General features: G+C 47.5%; 1 protein-coding gene across 1 annotated transcript; it reads right to left on the bottom strand.

The window, feature by feature from the left end:
- Window positions 1-1,832: 1,832 nt before the first annotated feature.
- Window positions 1,833-7,208, bottom strand: LOC118595532 (serine protease inhibitor A3N-like). The gene is made up of 4 exons (XM_036206166.1): window positions 6,561-7,208; window positions 4,014-4,287; window positions 2,973-3,123; window positions 1,833-2,033 (listed from the first exon to the last, which is right to left on the bottom strand). The coding sequence occupies exons 1-4, from the start codon at window positions 7,195-7,197 to the stop codon at window positions 1,833-1,835; spliced, it is 1,263 nt and encodes a 420-aa protein (XP_036062059.1). The 5' UTR covers window positions 7,198-7,208.
- Window positions 7,209-13,891: the final 6,683 nt, after the last annotated feature.

Below are 13,891 nucleotides of genomic sequence, written 5' to 3'. Positions count from 1 at the left end.
AGCATGAAGTGGTCACTGCAGGGCCTTGACTGACTTTTGGACACATAGGATTTGTTCACACGTGACTGTTTTCAATATATAGATCTTGTTCTTACTGCTTCGTGGTCCTCATGGAGTGGTATCTTGGTGCACACAACAAAAGGAAATCCTGTGTGTGACCCTCCAGGCTGTAGTTTTCTGTCCACCTGTCCACCTCTTCATTGTGTCTTCTTAGGAACCTTGAGACTAAAGTATGTCTCAAATTGAATGAACAACCTTCCCTCTGTGTGTAGGCCTCCAACAGTGTTTCTAGGCTCACAGATTCTTTGTGGACACCCGGAACCCCAACCCAAATCCATCATGGTCTCTTCTCATCCCATATCTAGGCACTAAACCAGATAATCCTTGGGTTGAATCACCTACTCTCCTCTCCAGATGTGGCCTGATGTTCCCTGAAACTGCACTCAGTGTCAATCTCCACATTTTCCCAGAGTTCTCTGCTTTATAGCTACACAAAGTTTTGAGTTTCCAAAGACAGGAACAGTGATTCACACCCCCAGAGCTCCCTGTAATTCTCAGTCATTGAGAATCCTCACAGGTCCAGGCTCTTTGACATCTAGTGACTGTTTATTCTTTCCCTAACCCCCACTCATGAGTCTTAGGAATACCTCGATTGCTGTGTGCCTTGCACAAAGCATTCTTTCTGGACATCTAACCACCTTCTCACCCTCCCCTGACCTCAACACAGAGGTCACATGATCCATAAACTGTTTTGGGAGCTCTCTGTGAAGTATCTAGAGCCTTGTTTTATGATCCATCTGCACACCACCATGGTGATGCCTGTGCACAGAACCCCAGCTTGGTGAAAACTGTTCTTCTGACACCAGGACAATTGAAGAACATCCCACCAGTCATATTGTCTAGCTGTGAGGTCATGGGAAAGGACTAAGATTCTTTGTGCTTCAGTTTCCTCATCCATAAAAAGGACTGATAATAACATGTAGGTCAGAGGTCCATCACAGGAGTCACAGAGTGTGAGTGACAATCTCTACTATCCTGTTGTCACGAGAGGCCACACCCCTGCACACAGGAGCTGAATAAACACTGCCTGAACATTTTCCGTGCAGTTATACATTTATTGATCCTTTGCTTGAAGCCCTGCATTTTGGGTAAGAAAGGTGGAGGTGTCCATCTGTTGTGTGAGGTTGGTCAGTGGGGAACCTAGAAAAGGGCTCCTCTGCCCTAGGTTTGTGTACTAGAGGGAAAGAAGCTGGTCTGACCAACTGACTCCATCAGCTTCAGGAATAAGGGATCCAACACTATGCCAGATGTGGGGAGGATCAGGAGACCCTGTACGGGACAGTGGGTGGCAGAGCCTAGAAGAGGGAAAGTATGAGGCAGGAACTGGGCACACTGTGGCCCCAGTTTCTGGAAATAGACTCAGGGCGGCAGGTTGCCTTCTCAGTACTGGGGCTGAGGTCCACATGTTTGAACTATAATCTTGCATAGTTTCATCAAGCCTACAGAAGCTGAAGGCAGACATAACCAGAGCCTAGATAGGGACCGAGTCTACTGCCAGGGCCCAGGCTTTTGGGTAGAGGCAGATACAGTAGAGGCAGCAGAGAGGACCACAAAGACAGACTTCAAGCTCAGGAACATGATCCAGTGCTGCCAAGAGGACTGGGAGCCTGACACTGACTGTCCAAGTCCCCTGTGCATGTTTGAGTCATACAGTAAGTCACATGTCAATCAAGACATGCCACAGCCAATCAGAGTATGGAAATAAAAATGCACATTGAGACCCACATACAGGCTTAATCTCCTTCCCGCAGAAGCCTCACCACTTGAGAGTGCTAGTTTCCCTTGGGATTTGTGACTTTGGCCATAAAGAGTGGAGTCTGAGTATTTGTGTCAGAGACAATCATCAGGAATGACCTGTCGAAATATAATCTCAGAGGGTTCAAAATTAGAGCTGATCCCACAGCCATGACTTTTGTGGCAGCAGCTGCTTCTGTGCCTGTCTCAGCCACATCCAGCACAGCCTTGTGGACCACCTGTAGGAGAAAGACATCACTCACTGGAGACCAGGGAGGGCAGGAGAGGAGATTCCTGGAGCAAGCATCCACTGCTGGCCTCAGCTGCTGATGTTGTTTGTTCCTACAGTGAGCTCTACTCCTGGTGTTTCCAAGTCTCTGCTCAGGGTATGAGATGAGGCATTTCCTGGGTCTGCTCAGTCTCTGACAATCTGTATTGCCCTCAAATCCACTAAAAACTGGAGGTTTGGAGTAAGCAATACCAGTCCTTACCCACAGGCTTCCTCTCAGAGACCCACAGGGAACAGCAAGGGTGCTAGCAGCAAGAGTAGGTTTCAGCATCCTTCCTGCTCCGGCCTCCTTGGGACATACAACCTCAATGCAAATGGCATGGCTTCTCATTCTCAGACTGCCATGCCCTGATGGGACAGATCTTAGCCCAGGCTTCTGAGTGAACAGAACACTAGGCATTGTCAGGCTGTGCATCTGGGAATGTAGTGTGGGGTTCTAAGGCGTCTTCTCTCCTATTATTAAAGTTTTCATCCCAACTGCCATTCATCTCTTGTTATTTCCTTTACAGCTACTGTTCTGTGTGCTAGTGAAGAAGTACTGGGTCAGCTCTGTACTGAAAAAGCTGAGGCTGAAGTGCTTTGCCCTGCAGTGGATTGTGGGTGGCATCCACATACAGCACAGGTTGGTGTCTGTGTTTGTTGAAGACTGAGCACAGGCTCTTTTCCACCCCCTGGCTCCTGGGGGAAGTTATGCTCAGGAGATAGAGTAGTGATTGGCCCCATGGTATCCAGCAGGAGTATTTAGGCTATAATCCAGCTCTGCTGGGAGAGGAATCTCAGAAATGCGGGCTTTCCTATCCATTTCCCATTCCCCTGCACACTACTTGGCCTTCATGTGACATCCTCATTCAGGCACCCAATGAGAACCACCCAGTGTGTCTTGGCTTACCTGAGAGACGCTCAGGTCCTTGGCTCCTGTGATCCGAGACAGGTCAGCCTGTGTGGAGAAGACTTCCCTGATGCCCAGCAGTGGAAGGATGTTCTCCAGGCTGTAGTCAGTGGTGATGGAGAATTTGGGCATGTAGAGCTGATAGATCTTTCTGAGATGAAAAAGAGAAATATAAGCATCACTGGACTGTGTTCCTTGCAAGCCACATTGTAGCTATAGCACATCACACACAGACCATTCACTAGAGATAAGCTCTCTTTCCATCTGGGCCTACATCACATAATTTTGCTTTTCCTATTGCATTAAATATCCATTGATGCATGAGACACTTTACAGGGTCAGGCAATGAAGCTTGGAACCAGCTCTTCCCCTATCCAAAGTGCTTTTCTCCCAGACCCAGAAAATGCAGTCTTCATCTAATGATCCTTCTAGTTAAAATTGCTCACTCCATCTGACTCCAGCTTTCCTTATCTTTGGATCCTCCAACTTCTCAATGTCACCCATGCTCACCTTTAACTACTCAAATAATGATTAGTTATAGTTTCATGTCCCAATTCTGTCTTCCTCATTACAAGATGAGTCCTTAAGGGTAATAAATTTTGTTCTTGAGTTTCTGATACCCTCTCAGGGTCTAAATTCAAGCACAGCACATAGTAGGTCTTCAGGTCATCCTCCCATGCATGGTGAATGAGTGAGTGACGAGGATGGTATGGCTACCCAGGGCACAGCTGATTCTCAGAGCTGACCTCAACTCAGCCTCACTTCCCTCTGCCTTCCAAACCCATTCAGGATCCCTGTAGTTACAGCCTGTTAGACACAGAGGGGTCCTCAGCTCCTGCGCTAGCTGATCTCATCTTGTGAACAACAACATGACAGTAAATCTGATCCAAACTACAAATTCAGCAGAGGGAAAGTCAGCTCCACTCCATCTGTCCCTGCAGACTCTCCAACCATTAGGCTGGCTACTGGTGAGACTGTGAGGGACAGGTAAACTGGGCCTCAGGACAACAGCAGGGTGTTCTGGTTCCTGTGGACACGCACCTGGGCTTCAGGGAGTCCTTCCACTTCCTCAAGGTTTCTGGCTGCAAGCTGGCTTCCACCTGCTGCATCCTGCCCTCATCAGGGAGGATGAACAGTGCGCTGGCATTGCCTCTGTACTTCAGCTCCACCACAGAGCAGGACAGCTCCTCATCCCGGAAGTAGGGTGTGGTCAGGTCCTCAATGTTCATCATGGGCACCCTCACAGTCCTCTTTTGGTCCAAGTAGAAGTCAGACTCATGTGTTAAATGAGCATCAAAGGGCCTCTTCCATTTCCCTAAATGTGGAGCAGGTCATGAGGTTGTACCATCAGCAGAGAGACCCCACCACCACCCCACTCTGCCCAGTATCTCACTCTTGACAGGAATCAATCCATCTTCAATTACACAGAGTGTCCCTTACTGGAAGCATAATGTAGATTAGGAACAACCCTGGCAGATGTAGAACTATGAATGAGAAGTGATCCACAAGCTTGGTTTGGAAAGGGGAACTCAAAACTAAAACTGTCCTAAATGAGATATTTGAAAAAGAGCCAGGGGTCTGAGGGTGGGGTGTGTAACAGATCGATGAGACTGGAAGTGGGGAGACTGGAGCCTGGGGAGTTGAGGATCCCTTCTTCCTCAGGAGGAGCCATGTGTAGAAGACAATGTCTTATGGGACAGGTTTTAGGGGAAACAGGACAAGAGAGACTGTTCTCCCACACCATGATCTGTCCATTGTGCCCCTCAGTGTGAACCACCTTAATGGAAGGCAGTGCCCAGAGCCATGAGTGAGTTTGGATTGGAGCTGGTGAGGTCTGCAACTTCCCAGAGTTGGATTACCAGGATCCCATAGTTGATTGACTAAGATATGGGTAATGAGTCTTTTTCTACTACGTGGGCTATGTTCACCTCCGTAAATAAAAAATATTCTAATTAGATTTGCCCCACATCCCAAGTGCATGTGACCATCTGCAATACACCCTGGACAACTTGGTACTTTGACAAATTCTTGTGCTCAGGATCCACAAGCATAAACACACATCCCCACCTCAGAGTCAAGCAGCCTTGGAGTTGAGGTCCTGATCCATCAGGGAGAGAGCCATGCCCTGCAGTCTAATCCTTCAAGCCATCACTCTGCTTCTCCTCTCTGCAGAGCACAGCTGCTCTGGGGTCATCCTGGACTCTTGTCCTCTGTCCTCCTACTCTCTTCTGTCCATGGTCAGTTGGTTTTTCTGTGTATAGTCTCAGAGCCTAGCCACCTCTGCTCTGGCCTGTCCAGAGTCCAGAGTCCTAAATCCACTGCAGATCTAGCTGCATCAAGATTTTTTTTTTTTTTTATCAAGAATCGTAATGTGGGCCATTGCCTCACTCCTTGGTAAATTAGGCAGGGTTAGGTGGGTGTGGGCTCTGGATGTCTCCCTATTAACCCTTACCCACTGCAATTCCAACCCATTTTCCAAACTCTCCTGACCTCTAATCCCAGACTCCTTGTCCCAGCATTGTGTCTTCAGCAATGTGCCCCCATAGGCTGTCTTGACTACTAATTTTAAAAACTAAAATTCCATTATTCAGCCAGACACTAAACACAGAACACTGCCTGGCTGACACCTCCATCTCACTAATGGCTTCTCCTCAGTCCCTGCTTTCTGTGTCCAAGTGGAGCATTACAGAAAAGGCTCAGGGAGAGGTCCTGCATAGGAATGTGTGAAAGGCTCTGCAGTAGTTATGGCACCTGCTGCTTTCCCCCTTTAAGATAGAGTAGCCAGGCTCCTTTGGTCAAGAAGTCCCAGACCACTTGAGACCTCCTAGAGACATAGGTTCTCTAGCAGTTGGATTCTCTAGGAGCATTTCAGAAATGCTGGAGTAGGCTAAACGAGGGACTTCTTTTGAGGTAATTTGAATGCAATTGGCCCCCATCAGTTCACAGGGAGTGGCATTATTAGGAGGTGTGGGTTTGTTAGAGTAGGTGTGGTCTTGTTGCAGGAAGTATGTCATTGTGGAGGCAGGCTTTGAGGTCTCATAAATGCACAAGATATCTCCCAGAGCCCCAGAAACTTCTTCTTGTCTGCAAGATGTAGGACTCTCAGATATTGCTCTAGTACCATGTCTGCCTGCATACTGCTGTGTCCCACCATGATGATAATGAACTGAACCTCTGAATTTTAAGCAAGCCACACCAATTAAATGTTTTCCCCTAAGAGTTGCCATGGTCACGGTGTCCCTTCACAGCAATGGAACACTGACTAAGGCACAATGTCTGCAGGGAGAAGCGATGGCTTTAGCACATTCAGGTAGGACTGGGTACATAATCTATGCAATCTGCTAGTCAGTAAGTTTAGGTCACATCCAAATACAACCCACTGAGACTGAGAGCTCAGGGGTTCTGTGGAGTGTGTACCAGGAATCATAACTATATCTCAAAAATCCCAAAGGACAAGTAAGGCCTGCTAGTAATAAGAGGTTAGGCACCCATGTCTCCAAGGCCATGAGCACCTCCTTTCCAGGGGTCAGTGTATGGACACAAGGTAATATCCTCTCTATCCATTCCTGAAAGAGAGACCATCCTCACCTTTAAAGTAGATGTAATTCACCAAAACCATTAATGAGCTCTCATCCAGGTCTGAGATCAGTTCCTTGATCTTCCCCTGGGTCTGTTTGCTCACATAGTCATTGATAATCTTTTGGGCCTCATGAGGCTGCTGGAAGTCAGCTGTGGAGACCTCAGCCTGGTACAGCGCCCTTGCCTTCTCCTTGAACTCTGCCAGGATCTGCAGGCGCTTTTCAACAAACATCATGCTGCCTATGCTGATCTTCACCTGGTCCCCTGGCTGGCTGAGCATGGTGAGGAGGTGCCCAAAGCCCTGGTGGATGTCTGCCTCAGGGGTCTCTGTGAGATTGAACTTGAGACCTTCTAGAATCTCTTCCAGGGTGTTGCTCCTTGCTCCCAGGGACAGGACGGCCAAGGCAGCTGAGATGCTGAGTGGGGAGAAGACGACATTTTTATCTGGATTCTTCACAGCCAGCTCCTTGTAGAGGCTGAAGGCAAAGTCATTGTGGATGGAGGCCAGTGTCAGACTGTCCACACGTGTCCCATTGTTTGGGTCTTCCTGGACTTCGGTGTCCCTTCCCAATGTGCCATCTGGTTCGCAGAGGACAGTGGGGCAGAACCCGGCCATCAAGAGCCCCAGAGCTACAAGGAGGGCCATCTTCTCTGCTCTCCTGTCTGAATAGAAAGATCTTTTGAGTCTGGGAGGGTCAGGGGTAACCTGACCCTCTCCTTGTCCTTCAACCTTGCCTGTATTGTGTCCTTGTTCTGCTGCCCCTTTCTGCCTCTGTGATGATGCACAGGAAGTGCTCTGGCCCCTCAGATGGCACTACCAGATCCCATGCATCCTGTTTCCACAGGAGGAAGTGCTGCGGTAGTAACCGGTTTTCCTGCTAGAAAATAAGGATCCATAGAGGTAAAGGATACTCCAGGGTCACAAAGTAAGAAAGAGACAGCCCTGGGGATAGGCAAAAGCCTTATATCATCTTAATTTCTTTTTTTCCTTTCTCACTTGGCATAAAGTCTGCTTAGAAATCAGGGAATACTGCACTCCAGGGAAGACCTGCCCAACTTGGCCCCAGGTTCTGGCCATAGGGTAAGACCCCCCCATCCCCACTGGGAAGGTTCCCCCTCTCTAAGACCCTCGGGAGGACCCTACAACCTCCATGCCCTGCCCCCACACCCATCTGCCGGAGACCCCAGCCACTTCTGGAGACTTAGAAACCAATAGCCAGAACCTGGAAACAACCTAGATGCCCTTCAACTGAAGAATGGATAAAGAAAATATGGTATATATACACAATGGAGTACTACTCAGCAGAGAAAAACAATGACATCATGAGGTTTGCAGGCAAATGGATGGATCTAGAAAAAATCATCCTGAGTGAGGTAACCCAGACTCAGAAGGACAAACACGGTATGTACTCACTCATAGTAGGATACTAGATGTAAAACAAAGATGACTAGACTGCTACACAACTCCAGGGAGGCTACCTAGAAAATGGGACTCTAAGAAAGACACAGGGATCACCCAATGACAGAGAAATGGATGAGATCTACATGAACAACCTGGAAAACAGTGGGAGTAATGAAGGGCAAGATCTGAGGGAAAGAAAGCCTAGGGGAGCAGGAGATCCCAGATGGATCAAGAACAGAAACGGAGAACAAGGAATAACAGACCATGATAAATGAAGACCACATGAGAACAGGAAGAAGCAAAGTGCTAGAGAGGTCCCCAGAAATCCACAATGATACATCCACTGCAGACTACTGGCAATGGTTGAGAGAAAGCCTGATCTGACCTAGTCTGGTGATCAGATGGTCAAACACCCTGACGGTCATGCTGGAATTCTTATCCAATAACTGATGGAAGTGGATGCAGAGATCCTCAGCCAGGCCCCAGGTGGAGCTCCAGGAGTCCAATTGTCGAGAAAGAGGAGGGACTGTAAGAGTGTGAATTGTTGAGACCAAGATTGCAAAAAGCACAGGGACAAACAGGCAAACTATGAACTATGAACCAAAAGCTGTGGAGCCCCCAACTGGATCAGGCCCTCTGGATAAGTGAGACCATTGAATAGCTTGAACTGTTTGGGAGGCATCCAGGCAGTGGGACCGGGACCTGTCCTTAGTGCATGAGCTGGCTGTTTGGAACCTTGGGCTTACACAGGGACACTTTGCTCAGCCTGGAAGGAGGGGACTGGACCTGCCTGTACTGAATCCACCAGGTTGAATTGAATCCCCAGGGGAGTCTTGGCCCTGGAGGAGATGGGAATGGAGGGGAGAGGCTGGGGGGAAGGTGGGGGCGGGAGGGGGAAGACAGGGGAACCCATGACTGATGTGTAAAATTAAAGCACAAATATAATAAATAAAAAAGGGAGAAAAATCAGGGAATGCTCTTAATTTGTACTTGTCCCCCACCTCCCACCACAACTTCTAGTGAGGACTCTGAAGGATCCATGAGTTAGATCAGCAGCAAATGACCCATCCCAGCCTCTGATGACAAGTTCATGACATCTCACTGTGCTGGGATGCATCTGTTCCTGTGTCTGGACATGAGGCGGGTTAATTGAGAGAAAGTACTGCAGACATCTGGTGCAGTCCTCAAGCCTTGGCATCCCTGAGAACAGGTATTAGGAGAACTCATAGAGAATGGTTCTTTCTGCTCTTCCAGGATACCACGTGGTGGTTTGTTTCTCCGGCTTGGAAGGCTTCCTGACAGGAAGAAAAATGAATAGTGTCCCAGTCTCTGACACCTGAACCAGATTTCATTTTGGTTGTCGGGATGGCTGTGTGGTGGTAGCAAGCAAATGGGTGGACCTCTCAGGGCAGCCTGGTGAGTTGCCTAGGATGTGTTATTAGTAAATGTGTCTGGCTTATTATGGGAATGTGGGTGTGTTTGTAGGCAATATTCAGAGAACCATCTGCTCTATACATCCCTGGAGTAGGGGCCACAAGCATCTTCAGGACCACATTTGAAAGCCTGTGGTTGAGGTAAACATGGGTGTCCAACTTTAGCCTCTGTCCACTGTATAGGTGAGTTCAGAGGAGAATGTAGGTGGTACAGGGAAGGGATGAGGGGGAAGACGGATACAGAGGGATGGGAAAAGATGAGGAGTGAGAAAGTGGATGGAAGTGGGGGCTGGAGGAGGGAGGGAGGGGGATCAGAGTCATGGAGGGGCATCAGATGAGGGAGCCAAGAGGAAATGGAGGGGAGAGAAGAGCAGAAGAGTGTAGAAGGAGACAGGAAGGAGCAGGGGAGAAAGGTGCTGGAACTAAGCCACATGTGCCCAGGCCTCTGACATGCCTGCAGAGGGGCCATGGACTTCAGCTGCCTTCATCCTGAGTTAATTGTCAGACTGATGCATCCATTTCTTTAAAGAGCATTCACCCTTTTTTACATTAAAATTATTTCCACAGAAAACAAGCTAGTCTGTTTGTACTAGAGAAGACTTGGCTAAGTCACTGAGTGGTTGTCTTTTTTTCCTGGCTATGAGAGGATGGAGACCTTCATATTGGCCATGGGATCTGTTAGAGAAGTGGGATCCCCGACCCCAAGCCTGCAACTGTCCTGTCTCCCCTTAGCTATGACAGCAGCACCCAGAGTAGACAAGGTCTCAATACTTCCATCTTGTTCAGGGTCAGAAGGAGCAGGCTCCATTCACTCTCTAGGAGCATAGCCCATGGCAAACATATCTTCCATAGACATGAAGACACTATCTGGAGAGAAGATTCATATGCACCCCAGAAATGTCCCCTGACTCTAACCCAGTGCTCCAGGAACAACTCCTCACCACCCTCCAAACCAATAACCCAGGTAATTGCCAATATCACAGTCCTGGAAAGGCTTCTTCCACTGTCCCCAGAGAGAAGGAATCCTGAGCATTACCTGAGGAGCTGAAGCCAGCTGCAAGCATCTGTGTTAGATGAGTCCCAGTGTTTGGGGTTGCTGTTCTCCTGGGGTGCTGCTCTCCCACTGCACACTGATGCCTATTTATCTATACCAGGGACACCTCCCACCTCATAGGAAATGCTGGCATGTACAAGGTGTGCTCTGTGATCAGATTGGAAGTGGGCAGACAAGATTTCTGGCAACATAAATTTCAAAAATCTAGCAGAAACACCTGTCACTGTGTTTAATCAATAAGGCAGCTGCAACTGGATTTCAAGGTTGCAGCTTCTGTTTCTCCAATGGTTCAAAGTTCAGTGTGGAACTGGGGAGTTGTTGGAGGCAAATAGACAAACTACATCTGCATGTGTGTAACCATCTTGTCCAGCAGCATTGAGCATATTCTAAATAGAGACCCCTTTTCCCCTCTTTTGTTAGACTCCTGGAGGGAAGCTGCCTTGTCTGGCAGTGAAGGAAAACTCCTAAAGGAATTGGTGTCTTCAGAACCTGGCTGGCTGATCTGAATTTCAGTCCTGTAGAGAGATGGGAACACTGCAGGTCAGAGGCTAATGACCTCTCATGGGCTAAGTGCTGCTCTCTGGAACAGCCATGTTTCCTCCCTCTGTGTCAGAACTAAACCTTGTTACAATAGAGTCTATTAACTTAGCAGACAACCAGCTTCAATCCAAAGTCTAAGATGCCAGCAGATAACATCTTAAGCCTGTAGAGAAGCTCCCCCATATTGATGCACTTGACACTCTGAGGTTCCGTTAAACTTGCCTTGATTTGTGACTTTCTTTCTTTGTTAAGTTATCAAGTTTCATGAGCCTGATTCCACATTGGAACATTGAATTTGGGTAATGTGAGTCTGTGTTTTCAGATCATTGCCACTCAAAATGGCTCCAGAATAAATTATCACTTAGGCCCTTTAGGAAGAGCTGTGGTGTTTGTGTCAACAGTGTGGTTAGAGACTCCGCAGGCAGGGTTATGTCCAAAAGTGCTATCCTTGAAATGGAGGTGCTGATCTTAACAAGAAGGATTTTGGCTGAATAAACAGAAGCCTAAAAGCAGGTCTTTGTGTTTCAGAGAAGCAGATCACCCATGGTGCATTTCTGTTTGCCAGGTGCCACCCTACCCTTCCCACAAATATCCTCAGCCAGAGCACCTTCAGTCCAGACAGCCTGAATCAGCTCAAAGATCCCTACCCTTCTATCCTATAAAATATGTTTCCTTTTCTGCCATTTTGATTATTTACTCTGCCATCCCAGAGAGAGAGAAAGAGAGAGAGAGACAGACAGACAGACAGACAGACAGACAGACAGAGAGAGACAGAGAAAGAGAGAGAGAGACAGAGAGCTTGATAGTTTAATCCTCACTAAATTGGTAAATGTGTTTTTTTCCCACACTGGCTTACATTTCTAACTGAATGGAAGTGCTTGGTTTTTGACACTCCTGTATGCCAATCACTTGCTTCTGCTGGCTCCTGCCACTCCCCCTACCCCAGCCTAGTATTCAATTCTAAATTTTAGAGTCTGCCTTTCCAGCTGTTTCTCTCTCCACTGTGCTGGATGATATGTCAATTTGACATCATCTATAGTCATCTTAGAGGGGGAACCTCACTTGAGAAAATGTATACATAATTGGAGACTGTGGATCAACCTTAGAGAAGTTTCTTAATTAGTTGTGGATGGGGTGGGCCCAGTCCATGATGGATGGTGTGATCCCAGGCCTAGTGGTCCTGAGTTCTGTATGAAATCAGGCTGAGCAAACCATGCTAAGAATGCTGTAGTAGGACATGCCCATAGGGTCAAGGAAATTGGCTAAGACCACTTGCCAAGGCATGCACTTAATTAAATTCCTTTATGAGCCAATCTGGAGTCTGCCTGAGGGCTTAGTGAAAGGCACTGTCAGAATTCCTGAACATGCCCAGCCATTGAGGGACAACCATGCAATGCCACCAGATTGCAACACAGACCAGGTGCTGGGAGGAGGCTATATAAGGCCTTCCCTGTTTTTAAATAAAGGAGTTTGTTGTTTGTCTTCAACTGACTCCTGGTGTCTGTGTTGTTGATGCTGTACCTTCTCACTCCTTCTCCCAAGGCAACCAGTAGGACCCAGCAACAGAAAGCCCGTAAGAAGCACCCCTCCTGGCCTAAACAACATCTTATAACTTCAGGAGATTGTCGTGTTTGGGTTCCTGTCCTGAATTCTTGAAATGATGAACAGTGCTGTGGAATATGAGACACAGAAACTCTTTTCTCCCCAACTTGCTTTTTAATCTTGGTGTTTCCTTCATCACAGAATTAGAAACCCTATCAAAGACATCCACCTATTCTGCCCACTCCTCTGTCCACCCCTATAGGACACCAGCTCTGACTTGTTGAAAGTTTCTTGGGGGGAGGAATGAGGAAGTTTTAGATAGACATATAGGCCTAGATGAAAAAAAAAAAAGAAAGAAAGAAAAGACAGAGACACAAGACAGCTTCAGGAGGGCCCTGGTCAATACCCAGTCTCTCCAAGTTTAATCATGATGGCACTGCTATACATCAACAAGGGGAGGAGCAAAAGACATCCCCCTTTAAGATCAAAGCACAATATACAACCAGATGTAGACCCTTCAAAACACCTTATAACTATACCCTTGGCCAAATCATCCTATTATGCAACCCTGTTGGGTAAAGCAAGCTCAGATTCTCTGACCTTGAGTAATACCTTACTAGGGAGCCTCTGTGGGCCCTCCCACACCCCTGCTTGCTTAAGTGACATTTTGGAAATTCCTCCTCTGTGTCTGTCTTTCTTATTGCATCACTGGAGCCTGCTGTCTCTCTGACTTTCTGAACTCCTGATGTGTATTGATCAAAAGTCCCACTGTTCATCAAGTAGCTCCCCTATGCATTCCTGGGCACCCCATCATGTAAAGGGACATCTGTTCACTAGGAGGCTGAGCATCTTTCTGAGGAGTCTCTTTCTCTATGGGGACACCCCCAGACTGAGACTCTGTCCCTACATCACTCACTGCATCCCTCCCTGTGCCTTTGATCCTATGCTATTGGGAGCCTCCTCCTGGTGGGATTTCTCTACCCTCTTCTCTAAGTCTCCCACTTCCTCCTCACTCTGAAGTTCTTTACTGCTGCCCTATCAATGTTGTCTTTCTTCCTGCTTGCTCTGTCTCTCTCACTTGATCAATCTTGGGCTTTCTCCATTCCAAATGTGACTTCTCAACTCCACTTGTTTCTATCCTTAAGTCTCTTTCTTACCTCATACTTACAGATCTCAGTCTCACTACCTTATTTTTTCTGCAATATGGCCTGGCTGTAATAGAAATTTGACAGTCATTCTCAACGGTCAGTAAATAACACTTTCAACTACCTGATTCTCACTGATCTGGACAAATTCTACCAATGCACAGGCAAGTGGTCTGACACCCTCTATGTTCAGACTTTCTTTGGTCTCATTTCTCTCTCCTCCC

The sequence above is a fragment of the Onychomys torridus genome, chromosome 14, assembly GCF_903995425.1.
Source record: "Onychomys torridus chromosome 14, mOncTor1.1, whole genome shotgun sequence".
Taxonomy (NCBI): domain Eukaryota; kingdom Metazoa; phylum Chordata; class Mammalia; order Rodentia; family Cricetidae; genus Onychomys; species Onychomys torridus.
Note: the sequence above shows the minus strand (reverse complement) of the source record. Positions and strands in the feature narration are given on the sequence as shown.

What these genes read in the sequence shown, in the direction of transcription:
- LOC118595532 (XM_036206166.1), bottom strand. Translation starts at nt 7,197, where the DNA reads ATGGCCCTCCTTGTAGCTCTGGGGCTCTTGATGGCCGGGTTCTGCCCC. An exon ending in GAATTACATCTACTTTAAAG is followed by an intron (nt 4,288 to 6,560) that starts GTGAGGATGGTC and finishes CTCCACATTTAG; the next exon opens with GGAAATGGAAGAGGCCCTTT. An exon ending in AAGGACTCCCTGAAGCCCAG is followed by an intron (nt 3,124 to 4,013) that starts GTGCGTGTCCAC and finishes TTTTCATCTCAG; the next exon opens with AAAGATCTATCAGCTCTACA.